This window comes from Staurois parvus, unplaced genomic scaffold (genome assembly GCF_062004578.1).
Source record: "Staurois parvus isolate SC_StPar_1 unplaced genomic scaffold, SC_StPar_1.0 ptg000226l, whole genome shotgun sequence".
Classification (NCBI taxonomy): domain Eukaryota; kingdom Metazoa; phylum Chordata; class Amphibia; order Anura; family Ranidae; genus Staurois; species Staurois parvus.
In genome coordinates this window covers 5,430,243-5,443,430 of record NW_028318022.1, presented here as the reverse complement: position 1 = coordinate 5,443,430, position 13,188 = coordinate 5,430,243, and the positions used below count along the sequence as shown (strand labels likewise).

General features: G+C 39.4%; 1 protein-coding gene across 4 annotated transcripts in view; it reads left to right on the top strand.

Moving 5' to 3' along the window:
- Positions 1 to 13,188, top strand: part of ARHGEF10 (Rho guanine nucleotide exchange factor 10) — a 199,537-nt gene that overhangs the window by 96,396 nt on the left and 89,953 nt on the right. For 3 of the 4 annotated variants that reach the window (XM_089679526.1, XM_089679524.1, XM_089679525.1), the window contains 3 exons: positions 4,760 to 4,837; positions 7,622 to 7,801; positions 12,507 to 12,623. In XM_089679526.1, coding sequence (XP_089535652.1) covers positions 4,760 to 4,837; positions 7,622 to 7,801; positions 12,507 to 12,623 — 375 coding nt within the window. The remainder of the gene's footprint in view (positions 1 to 4,759; positions 4,838 to 7,621; positions 7,802 to 12,506; positions 12,624 to 13,188) is intronic. The other variant, XM_089679527.1, reaches the window with a different exon arrangement.

Below are 13,188 nucleotides of genomic sequence, written 5' to 3'. Positions count from 1 at the left end.
TAGGCCTTAAAGGATAGACTCACCTTTTAGACAAAAATAATGCAGGTAAAAAAATGTCCATTTACTATTTTTGTCTATAGGAGCCAGAAAAGCATTGCACCAGTGATCAGTAGATTGCTGATGCCATGCAGGTCTCCTGCAGATCTGTCAGAATATTTGCTTGCCATACGGGATGTGCGAGCAAGCAGATTTTCTGACAGGAAGCTTCAGTGAACTACCACGGCACTCCACAGTGTGGCTATGGGAACATGTCACATGTTCCACCCTAAAAACGGGTGGAACATGTAACATGTCCCCAAAGGTGAACTTATCCTTAAAACCTTTGCCGTTGGGTGTTTAACTTGTCCCTCAGACCGTCTGTCCCACACAGTACCTCAGTGTTTCTGTGCCCCTCTCTCAGCTCACCCAGCTTTCCTGGCTCTCTCAGCTCTCCAGGCGCTCTCAGTCAAGTTTCCTTCTACACAGGCCCACTCATTAGCCTCTTGCTAGGGGATCTCTTGACACCCCTGGCTCTCTCAGTCCTCTGAGACCCCTTGATTCCCTTATTCCGCTTGACTCGCCTTCATCCCAGCCCTCCTGACTTGCTTAGACATCTCGATATTCTCAATCCTCTGGACAAGGAACCTCCGGTCTCCAGCATAGAGTTCTGTCTCCTGTCCAGAAAGAAATTACCATTTGAATTACCACAAATATGATGGGTATGACTATTTCATCTAGGAAAGGTAATGGACCTAATCCGCTTCTGATACCTCCCAAGACAGTGGTGTTTGGGTATAAAGTGCTGCTAATTAATTGATACAATACTGTGCCTTTATTCTGGTTTCATCTCAGGAGTTATCAAATACACTGAAATTTGGATTCTCCAGGAAGAGATAAATAGAAATGTGGATTTGCTAGCTACTACTAAACTATTTACGTCCAGTGATGAGCTATGATGGTCATCTGTGTAATGTTGTAATTACTTATCCTGGGCTTAAAGGTTTTATGACCGCTATTAGAGTGAGACTGGGATGTGTATTGTGTTCATTTCTGTTAGGAGGGTTTATGATGGCGAATCCCAATTCACTCAGTTGGAAATAAAGATAACCTGTGTAGATGTTTATTGTTAACAGACATGGAGATGAAAAGCAGACTACTGTAGTATCCCATTCCAGGCCTCCTGTTAAGGCATTAAATTTAGATATTTCCAATACAGCAAATCCCTGTTTTAGTTATCTGTTAAGTAATGATCAGCATAATAGTTGATGCTCCTCCAAAGTTCTTTTGACGTTTCCAGACCCTAAGCAAACTGTTTACTTAAGTAAAATGATTATAAATATGCACTGTTGGGATTATAGCTATGGTCTGAAAGGGGGGAGGGGGTGGGGGTACATATGCTCTGTCTCTTAATCTAAAAAATATCATAGCTGACCTGTGTCCTCTCATCCAGTTTTTGGGGTGCCCAGTTATCATCATCTCAACTTCTACTTACATTTTCACAGTCGCACAATAATTACGCTGCCCCACATTATGAACAGAGGAGGTTACTTTCTTGGCATGGGCGTCATTCAGGAAGCACTTTGCATTCTCTAAATAAATACAAAACTTTCTCTGATTGGACAAGGTATGGAAGCAGGGCAGTGTCACAATTTCCATCTTGTGAAATCAGGGAATTCTTTGCATTCATTGAGGAAATGCAAAACGTTTCCAGAATGGCACCTGTACTGAGTGGGTGACCTTCCGTGTTCAGAAAGCAGCAGGGCAGCTGCTTGACACGAGACCTGGAAGCTAGTGGAGATTACTGGTGTAGTGGTGCCTACTACAGTGATTCTCCAGTTCCACGGGGATCCCAAAAATTTTTCCAGAACAGCTGTGGTTGGTGAACATGACATTCTTGAAACTAATATATGAAAAAAATTATATATATATATATATATATATATATATATATATATATATATATATATATATTCCTCTTCAGTTGTATTCTTTGGCTTCATTAGCCCTTAAGACAACACTCATCTTCTGTGCTGAGTGAATTAGTCTTTATTGGTGTACCACAGCTAAAGTGATTAGTTTAGAAGGATGATGGTTCTGATATGCCTGATAGAATAAGACCCCACTGGTCCTCAAAGATGATACCAGACTTGACCTACATATTCCAGCAGAAAGACCAAGGTGAACCCTAGTAGGCTTTATTGCAATTCTTGACTCTTTTGAAGGACATCTGTTCCTTTGTCAGGTGAAAATATGCAATAAATTAGCACCTGATCCACCCTGGTTGAAGCTCCATTGCTCATTGCATCCTTATTTTGTTTTTAATATTGTTAAATTGCTATACAGGACCTTTATACCCAGACCTGCATGAGTTTCAGTACTGAAGTTCATTCTACCTATCAAATGTAAAAACAAATTTGGCTTAGAGGACAACTGCCCCATCAAAACCTTCTTCTGGGGCCCAGCCAAAGTTTAGGCATTAGTTTTGCAGCTTGTATTTAAACCATTGTCAACCAATTTCACAGAGACTGTTGGTGTTTTCATTGGTGCATTTGTATACTCTTATATCTGATAACGATCTTTGATATTGTATTTGTTAATGAAGATCTCAGTTTCATGTTTTCATCTCTAGATGTACATAACTCCCAAACCATGTCCTTTCATGTGTATAATGTCAGAGATTCTTCTCATGTTGCTGTTTTCATTGTACAACTCTCTGCTCTGCTGGCTGTGTGTAGCATATTGCTTTGCAATGCTGTCTCTGACCTTCTAGCAGTAAATGTGATCATTTTGAATGGAGAATGTGAGCTGGTGGGAGGTAATAATGTTACAGCTTGTTTCATTGTAGAAAAATCTTATTCAGACTGACTCCTCCTACACTGTTATGCAAAACAGAAAATAGCTATATTGTTAAAAAGCCGCCTTTTGTATGAATCACTTTTGTGAAATGACATAAAGAAGAGAGCCAATGCCTTTTTTTTTAAATATAAATGTTAGCAGTGTTTAAGTGTGTTTACATGGAAGTATTAGAGTTAGAAGCTGATTTACAAGACAATGTTTAACATAAAATTTATATAATAAATGTAATAATAAAGTATTACAATTTGGCACCCCAAATTCATCAGTCACTTGCATGTAAATGATGAAACTATTTCTTTCATCTGTTATGTGTTGAATAATTTGTAACTAGTGACTGGGGCATTTAAAAGAAAAAAAATAGAGCATACCTCTAACAAACACTTTAACGTGCATCTAAATCCAGAGGTTTTTTCTTTTATTTTAGATAGAGAAGAGAAGGTTTAGAACCTCTCTCAAGCTTTTTCTAGTTTTTACATTTCCTTTAATTTTCTGTCCTGTAAGCACAACCAAGATGTGAGCTGAAATTTTTCCAAAGAGAGATTTCCCATTTCAGGCAGTGTTCTTTGGAACAGGTGTCCCTGTCAGAAGATTTTCCCTTTATTCCTCTTCTGGTAACAACTGAAAATGTTGTATTTTCCCTCACTTTCATTCCAGATGAAATTCTTATCTGGCCTAATATAGAGGGTGAATATTTCCCAGTGAGGACTCAGACACCAATAAAAATCTAGCAAGTTCAAATCTCTTCCCACTTTATTCAAAATAAAAAAGAAAAAGTTTTGACTTTAGATACGCGTTAATTATGCTGCTGTTTAACTCTTCCACTGCCAATAACGTATGACACGTCCTTGTTTTTTTTTTAAGGAATGTAGCAATCTCACGGCTACCATATTTTTAGAATTTATGGGCAGACTGTAAGTTTGTTTACGAGCAGGCTGTAACTTGCCTGATCACTTCTGTATTGAAAGTTGTACCTCTTCTTTCCTCTGTGGTTTCCGGACCTTTCCCCAGGCTAAGATTTAAATTTAGTGTGTCTTTTACTGAAAATATAGCTTTGATACAGTTGTGCAAATATAGTTTGACATTAAAAATGCAACTATTCTTTTTATTTTAAAGGCTTTTAAAAAATAAATTTAATGTTTTGGAAGTTACAAGTATTTTTCATGTAAAAAAATGCACATTAAAGCAAACTCCATTCAGAGCAACAAAATTGCATTTGTTTTTTGGAATATATGATATAGTAAATAACCTGATCATTATTAACACAGCCTCAATGTTATATTGTATACATTCTTCTGGGCTGGAGTTAAAGCGATTGTAAACCATCTTATTGTTTTTGTAATAAAATAGAGGTTTATATTTGCCTGCTCTGTGCAATGCCGTTAGCTCCTCTTCTGGAGACCCCCACTGGTGCTTTCCACTCCTCCTCTCCCGTGTTTGCCCTCATAGCAAACTATGTGCTATGGGGGCACACGTGCAGTCAAGTTTCCAAGCCGGACTGTGTGCATCCAGAGACTCATGGAGCATGGCTTGGCCCAGCTCCCCACTCCCACCTCACAGGATTTGATTGACAGAAGTTCAGGGCTCTGGCTGCTACCAGAAAAGCCTGTGATAACAAGGAGAGGGGAGAGAACTATAGCTGGGCACAGGGCAGGACTGAGGCATGGGGGGGGGGGGGGGGCAACAGGCAGAGGAAGTTTTTTTACCTTGATGTATTGAATGCATTAGGGTAATAAAAAACCTTTAGCGTTTAGAACCACTTTATATTTTGCCATGGTGGAGTTTTTGTGAATGTGTGGGTGTGTATGATGTATTCCTTCTTGCAAACCCTTTGTTAAAGATATAAGTACTTATAAAGCTGTTTGCTACAGAAAGAAAAAACATTTAACATTTAACTATACTAATAACTATGGTGTTATTTTATTAGGTTGTGCGAAGGTATATTCTTGGTTCAATAGTGGAAAGCGAGAAGAACTATGTCGACTCCTTGAAGAGAATTCTTGAGGTACTATACAGATTTATAATATATTTATAACAGGGCCGGATCTAGCATGTCTGATGTGGGGTTACAGTAAAAAATGTCATGGGGCAGAGGATGCAAGGTCAGCGAGGCAGTGTATGGGGGTCTGCTGGACAGAGGACAGGGAGTCAGTAGGGAAGTGTACAGGGGTCAGCAGGATGGAGGACAGGGTGCTAGCAGAAAGGAGGATAGGGGGTCAGTAGGGCTATTTACAGGTCAGCAGGATGGGGGTCAGCAGGATGGAGGTCAGGGGGTCAGCAGGACGGAAGTCAGGGGGTCAGCAGGACGGAGGTCGGGGTCAACAGGGCAGTTTACAGGGGTTCAGCAGGACAGAGGGCCAGGGGGTCAGCAGGACAGGGTACAGAGGGTCAAATCCCCCCATTCCCCCTCTTAACCAATATATCACCAGCCTCTCCTAGCACAAATTATCCCCCCTCTATTCCTACATGTAGCTGCACAAATTCCCCCCCTTAAAATTGCCCTACCCAGTACAAATAGCTCCCCATCCCTCCTCCTCCACAAACCTTTTAATTGAACCCAAGCACAAATGATTGTTCCTAATAAAATTTATCACCTGTATGTTCCAACCCCCCTCCCAAAAAAATTACAATAAGGGAAAATGCTATAGAGCCGGAGGAGGTGTGCTGGGCTGGGATGTACTTGCCTCCTCCTGTTAGAACATTGATTCTCCATGTAGCAGATGACACAGGGATCGCTCTTAATCAGGCTGTACACACAGGTTTGATTAGCTGCCCCCTATGTCCTCCAAGGGCTGCCCATCTCTCAGCAGCGGGAGATGTGGATAGGGGGCACGTAATCAAACTTGTGTGTACAGCCCGATGAAGAGCAATCCTGTGTCACCTGCTGCATGGATGATCGCTGTGCTGACAGGAGGAGGAGAGCACAGACCGCACCTCCTCTCCACTCTGTTGCAGTGAGTTCTCTCTGACTTTTCGATTTATTTCCTGCTCCAGGTTGCCCCTCCCCCCGTCTTGTCCCAGACCTGAGTGCGGAAATGGGAAGAGGACCTCAGCAGCCAGGCAGAATTTCAGTGGGGTGGCCAGCCTGGCGGGGCACAAGTGAAATCTGTATGAGCGAAGCCCACCCCAGCACCCCGCTGGATCCAGCCATGATTTATAATTTTGTTTCTGTAGAAGTTCCACAACCTGACGCAGGTTGTTGTATACTTAACTGAATACACTAAAACTCCTGCAAGAATATACTTTCTCCAGCTTTAGCTAGAGGTTTAAAATCATTTAAAAATCATATCTGCAACAATTCACTGTAGTACTATTCTAAATACACTCACTTAGGATTTCAGTAATATTGTGTAAAACATTTGGCACCGTGTCTATACAAAGCTCACTCACCATTTATCTTTCAGCTGTGGCTAATATCCTGATTCCAGGTTTCTACAAGCTACATTTAGAACTACATAAAATAAGATCATAGCTAGGAGTACATAAAATAAGATCATAGCTAGGAGTACATAAAATAAGATCATAGCTAGGTTTTACCTACACATAGGGTTCTGTTTAGAAAAGTGCTGTGCTGGTATTTTCCTGATTGGTGTATTTCAGGAAAATACTGCACTATGGCCACTAGATGGAATATTAGGCAAAAAATACAGGGAAAGTGCTCCTTTCATAAAAGACACCCCAGGAACTCAAACTCCGATATCTCACCAATAGATGTGCTTTATCTCTGCAGTATCTACTAAACACTAAAAATATCAGCATTGATTTGACACTTTAACTGACTTCGATGGAAAGGCTGGTGTTTCAGTGACCAGTGACTGCAGTCTTTTTTTTTTTTTTTTTTTTTTTTTTTATTGATGTTAATTCTTGTTGTGTTACTTATGCTTGCAACTTTGAATGCAGACTGCAAACACCTTTGCAGCTATCATGTTCCATGATTTTATTTCAGTATATAAAATAAAAGAAAATGTCTCCCCACTAAATACTATTTACATAGACTTGTTTATACCAACTGCAGCTTTCCAAAGGTCAGTGCTACAATTTGACACCTTTTGTGTTACATAACACGTAAGATCCATTCCACTTTCATAAAACAAATCAGATCCGTGATTTAAAACCACACTATTGTAAACTAGTCAGTGATAATTTCCCAAGATAGCATTTTCCAAAATTATGTTTTAACCATGTGGGTTCACTGAGAGCAACCAAATCAACCTGAATTCCTAAAAACTAATAAGTAAATCCTATGTTGTTGTGTTGAAGCTCTGCTGAAGCAAGAATTTGCAAATAATTGAAGTGGGAAAAATGTGCCCACGGGATATATTTCCAATACAGAAAACAGTTTGCACCAAGTGAGGTTGATACACTGCACTTTCCTCTCCTTCATAATACACATCTGATGCAGATGTCCTTTACCTACCCTTAAGCAGGTTTTTGTGCTGTTAACAGATGTGTAGTTAATGTATTCTTTGTTAAGGCATTTTCAGTACAGATGTCACCTCTATTTACTGTATCCCTATAGAATCTCAGTTGACAATGCTTTTATTGCTTGTAATCATTTTTACAATCAGCAAAACATCAGGGTGCCTGTACTTTACAGAGCACAGTTACACATAGGATTATAGAAGACAAGAAACTTAAGTTATTGTTATCCTTTGTGCAAGCAAATGAAAAGAGAGTAGTTTCATATGGTGTAGCAGAAATATAATTATAGCTTCAAACTTTCGCTTTTACATTCTAACATTTGTGAAATAAAACAAATATACATCTGAACTCTTTCCTCCTGTTGCAGCAATATGAGAAGCCTCTCTGTGACATGGAGCCAAAGCTATTAAGTGAGAGAAAGCTGAAAATAGTATTTTACCGGATAAAGGAAATTCTACAGTGCCACTCGCTTTTCCAAATTGCTCTCGCCAGCCGGGTGTCTGAGTGGGATTCAACAGAAATGATTGGAGATGTCTTTGTAGCATCAGTAAGAGAAATTGCAAAATCAATATAAATGTTTTCTTTTAGTGTTTTTCAATGTATAAAGGCATGGGTCGTTAATACATAAATAATCCTGTTTGTTGGAGATATACTGTATTTGTGTTTGTTGTATTGTATATGGCCAATCGTTTGTGGGCACCTAATCATCACATCTGTCTGTATGGCCAAAAGTATGTGAACCCCCCTGAAAATTGAGTTCATGTGTTTCCAGTGAAGGGTACTGCCAATGCTACGGTGTATCAAGACATTCTAGATATTTGTGCACTTCTGTGGAAGGTCTTGTTTTGTTCCAGTATGACTGTGCCCCTGTGCATAAAGCCAGGTCCAGAAAGGCATGGTTTGACATGTTTTGTGTGGAGGAACTCAATTGGCCTGCACAGCACTAACCTCTACTGCTTGACCTTGGAATTAATTGCAATGCTGGTTTTGAGCCAGATTTCAGTATTGACCTCAAAAATTCTCATTCGGCTGAATTGCCAGAATTTCCCACAAGCTCCAAAATCTTGTAAACCGTTTCTTTCAAGAGTTGAGGCTGTTACAAAGTGATTTGTAGTTACAAAGGAATGATAGGCTCCATAATAATGCCCATGCAAGGGAAGTCCAGCAAGCTTATATTGGCATAGTAGTCTGATGTCTACAAACGTTTGGTCACATAGTATGTATGTATTTGCTGCATGAGGAACTAGAGATAGGTCTAAACTCAGTATAGCACTACAGATAAACACATTCAGTCATATTAACAGAAACACCCTTCAACATACATGAGTACTGAGTTTGTTTGACATACCTAACTCACAATTACTGACAAAACTGAAAGGTGAGTCATAATACTTTTCAGTTGCCAGATAGCGTTTTACTCTGTATTGACTATAGTAAATGAGAACTCACAGAATTCCAAAAAGTTATTTTCAAACTACATAACATTTGTCAGGATCATTAAATATGTCAATGGGAACAGCCTGAAAAATTATAATATAGGGAAAATGCTTTGGCAAAATAGTGGGATACAGTCAAAGCATACAGATAGGAAAAGCCGGACAGGTAGGGTAGGTGAATTCCACCACCACCAAGATTTCACAAAAGTAAACTTCCATTTGGTAACCTCCTCGAACCATCACTAACTCACAAAGATACATAACCTGGTGTTCGAACACCAAACATTCCTTTAGCATTGAAAAAATATGATCAAATGATTCATTGTTTACCATATTTTGTGCATTTAAACGGGTTTATGTTTGAAGAAAGCCAAAAGATGTCTTCAATCCCCAACTCCTGTTGCTAGCCCTAACACTTTGTGGGTGATTCTGAATGGTAGCAGAGGCATGCTCTAAGGTGCAAACATTATTCTCTCACAATATTCCAATATGTATTGTTAGAATTAAATACTCCCACTGGTAAATAAATTAAAAAGTGGTTTCATACACACCAGCATGAAGTCAAATGCGCTTTCCATGACCTTCACAGTTAGACGTTTATGTTGCATTTTGGAGCATGCAAATAGATTTACGTTTCATCACTCAAAGAACCTGTGGTGTGTATTCCCTGAGAATAGTTCAAAGTCCGACTAAATGCAGTTAAGATGTATCCCAACCTTCCAAAAATGATTGAAAGGTTACCCTTGACCCTTGATGTTGCCATTTGCGTGTTTGTTTTGTCCTTTTTTTGTCTGTATATTTTTTAGAATATACATTAAATCAACCTACCTACATATCTATCTAAAAGCTATGTATGTTATATCTGTGGTTCTATTTTGCCCTATCTGATGTACATAACATTCACAACCATATCTGATGCCATTTTAAGTATGCTTACCAAATGTTGATTTTCTGTAAATCTATGAATGTCTCAGTTACTTTAACCACTTGCCCTCCAGAGGATTTACCCCCCCCCCCCCCCTTCCTGACCAGGCCATTTTTGCATTACTGTGCTGCGTTATTTTAACTGACAAATGCGCGGTCATGCAACGCTGCACCCAAATGAAATTTATGTCCTTTTTTCCCCCCCATGAATAGAGCTTTCTTTCAGTGGTATTTGATCACCTGTGTGTTTTTAATTTTTTTGTGCTATAAAAAAAAAAAAAAAGACTTGACAATTTTGAGAAAAAACAATATTTTTTACTTTTTGCTATTAAGCATGTCCGGTAAACAAATTTTAAAAATCAAATTTTGTCATAAATTTAGGCCAAAATGTATTCTGCTACATGTCTTTGCTAAAGAAAAATCCCAATACATGTAAATTAATTGGTTTACGTGAAAGGTATATCATTTACAAATGCCAGTGTATATATACTAGGATTTAAAAAAAAAAATTTTTTATTAGTAATGGCGGCAATCAGCGACTTATTGCAGGACTGTGGTGGGCATTCTGACACTGGGGGAAACTGACTTGGGGGAACTATGGGGCGATCAAAGGGTTAACAGTGTGCTGTTTTACACAGTGCGGTGTCTGTATGCTTCACTGTAAGTACACTGCTTGCATGGCCATTCAAAGCAGTGTGCAGGAGCTGACAAGGGAGAGAACTGTTTTGTTTACAAACCGTTATCCCCCTCCATCAGTGATGCTTGGCAATCCCCGGGCACCGGTGAGTAATCACTGGCTGGTACCGGGTGATTGACAGCTGTGGCTGTGAAAGGCTGCAAAATCACGTGTGTATATATATATATATATATATATATATATATATATATATATGTGTGTGTGATTTTGCGCTCCCGTGCCGCCCTGTAGCAGTAGGGTGGACAGGAAGCCGTTAATCTTTTTCCTTTGCTGTTTTTCCACTATATGTTTATATGTGTTGGATTGCTTACAGATATCAACTATAACAATATAGGCAGTAAGAGCAAAGTTCTTGCAGATCATCTGACTCTAGGCCCTGGGAAACTGAAGTGTTTTTCTCGCTAACAAAACCATATTGTGGTGATGTAAGCTTCAGTTATACTGTAGTAAAGCTGACCACACTCCTTATGCTGTGATTATAATCTTCTATCGATTTACCAACAAACCAGTAGTACCAGGGTTTGCCCAATTGGGTATTCATAGAATTAAATGTTTAGGTTGGGCAGTTTAGCTGCTATAATTCAAAACATGTTGCCCGCTGCTAAATGAGCTACCTCACTTAATACTATGTTGGCAGTTGTAATTTTGTGAGCAAAGAATCGCTCCAAAATTCTCTTGTTTAAATTCTTGCCAATTTCATCAGGAGCAAATACATTATTTAACACTCTGTAGAAAATTTCAAAGGTTCCAAATCTTAACTGCTAACCATTAGATTAGAAATGTGCAGTTGCACTCTCCAACATTTTAAATGAGCATTTACTGTCCCCATGTGTGTACTGTAGTGGAACAGATGCAAATGTCATAATGGCAGTTGATTCTTGGATTTGTAATTTAGCAACACATTCAGAACCACATATGGGTAAGCCTAAAATATAAGTAAAAATCTGCTCTTACTTGATTTATATATACCTGTTGATATCAGTTATGTATACTAGATAAAAACAGATTGTTTTTGGATATAGTGGGGATGTTCTAATAAAGGCAACTTAGGCTGTTCACTTTGTACTTTGCAAGGGAAATCTCCCTTAGTTTAGTGAATAAGGTGAAGCTCTGCTGATTTCCATCATCCAATCATGTGCAAGTAAATATATATTTTTTTTCCTTGCACATTACTGGGTGTTCCTTGCATTATTAATTTTCACCACATTTACGAAGCTAAGGGAAAATTTCACTTTAAAGTGAACCGCATATTTGCTATAGTAAATCTGCCGCATTGTATTTAATAATGTAGAGCATATTGCACATAGAGAACACTTACCGTAATTAAAAAAGCTCTGGATGTGAAGTTTATTTACCAGTATGTAGTTCTAAGTTGTCAGCATTCTGCATACACCAGTCTATTCTGTCGAAGACTAAAAGGGAAGTTTCAGTCTCATACAGTGCATGCACATACTGTTCAGGTACAGGCACAGGTGCCACAGTGTACCTGATCAATTATTAATGTGTGTGTGTGTGTGTGTGTGTGTGTGTGTGTGTGTATACAGGGGCGGACTGACCATTTGGAAACTCGGACACTGCCCGAGGGCCCGTGGTCAGTAGGGGGCCCCATGAGATGCCCCTGGTACTTTTTTCATAGGCTTTTTTGCGTTTGGGCAAGGGCACAGGGGCCCCATGATCCCCTATTGCCCAGGGGCCCCATGAGTTGTCAGTCTGCCCGTGTGTGTGTGTGTGTGTGTGTATATATATATATATATATATAATTTTTTTTTTTTTTAACCGCCATTTATTTCCTCCATCTGCTCATCCCCCCCCCCCCCCCCACAAATAGCTATTACCTTTTGTATCACTTAACCCTTCCTCCTAGATTGTAAGTGCTAACAAGCAGGGCCCTCTGTTTCCTCTTGTACCAAATTGTATTGCAACTGTAATGTCTACATTCATTTTGTAAAGCGCAGCGCAAACTGTTGGAGCTATATAAATCCTGTATAATAATATAATATATTGCCAGTCTTATCAATTTATATTAATCCTTGGCTGTATTCACTGAAAGTTTCTTCTTTTAGCAGAATGCATTGACTAATTAGCATGTGTATACTATTCGCCATCCTGATAATATGAAATACATTACTGTCCTCATTTCAAATAACATCCAGGTCAAGATAATTATTACAGTTTTTTGTGTCTTTGCTTTCTAGTTTTCAAAATCCATGGTACTTGATGCATATAGTGAATATGTGAATAATTTTAGCACAGCTGTTGGAGTTCTCAGGAAATCTTGCGCTACTAAACCAACCTTTCTGGAATTTTTAAAGGTACTTTTTAACGATAAATCATACAACATAATGCATATCATTAAAGGATAAGTTCACTTTTTGGAGGTAAAAAAAATGTGCATGTATAACTTTTGTCCAAAGGAGCCTGTAAAGCATTGCACCAGCGATCAGTAGATTGCTGATGCCATGCAGGACTCCTGCAGATCAGTCAAAATATCTGCTTGCCGCACAGGATGTACAGTCAAGCAGATATTCTGACAGAAACCACCACTGTGGTAGTTCACTGAAAACTACAAGCTGACAGCTGCTAAGGCTGCTGGGACTTGTATGCACTCATTCACAGAACTCTGTGAATGAGTGACGCGGCCGTGTGGGCGGAGCCCCGCACGGCCACGCTGTTTTCAAATCTTCGAGATAGTACGGGGAGAAGTCTCCCCGAACTACTTGCCAGAGGGAGGGGGCGGCAGGCGCGGCTGCGGCTATGGGAACATGTTACATGTTCCACCCTAAAAACGGGTGAAACATGTAACATGTTCCAACGGTGAACTTATCCTTTAAAGGAAGTTTGGGGCATAAGAACAAATTGCATTTATATTGTTACCAA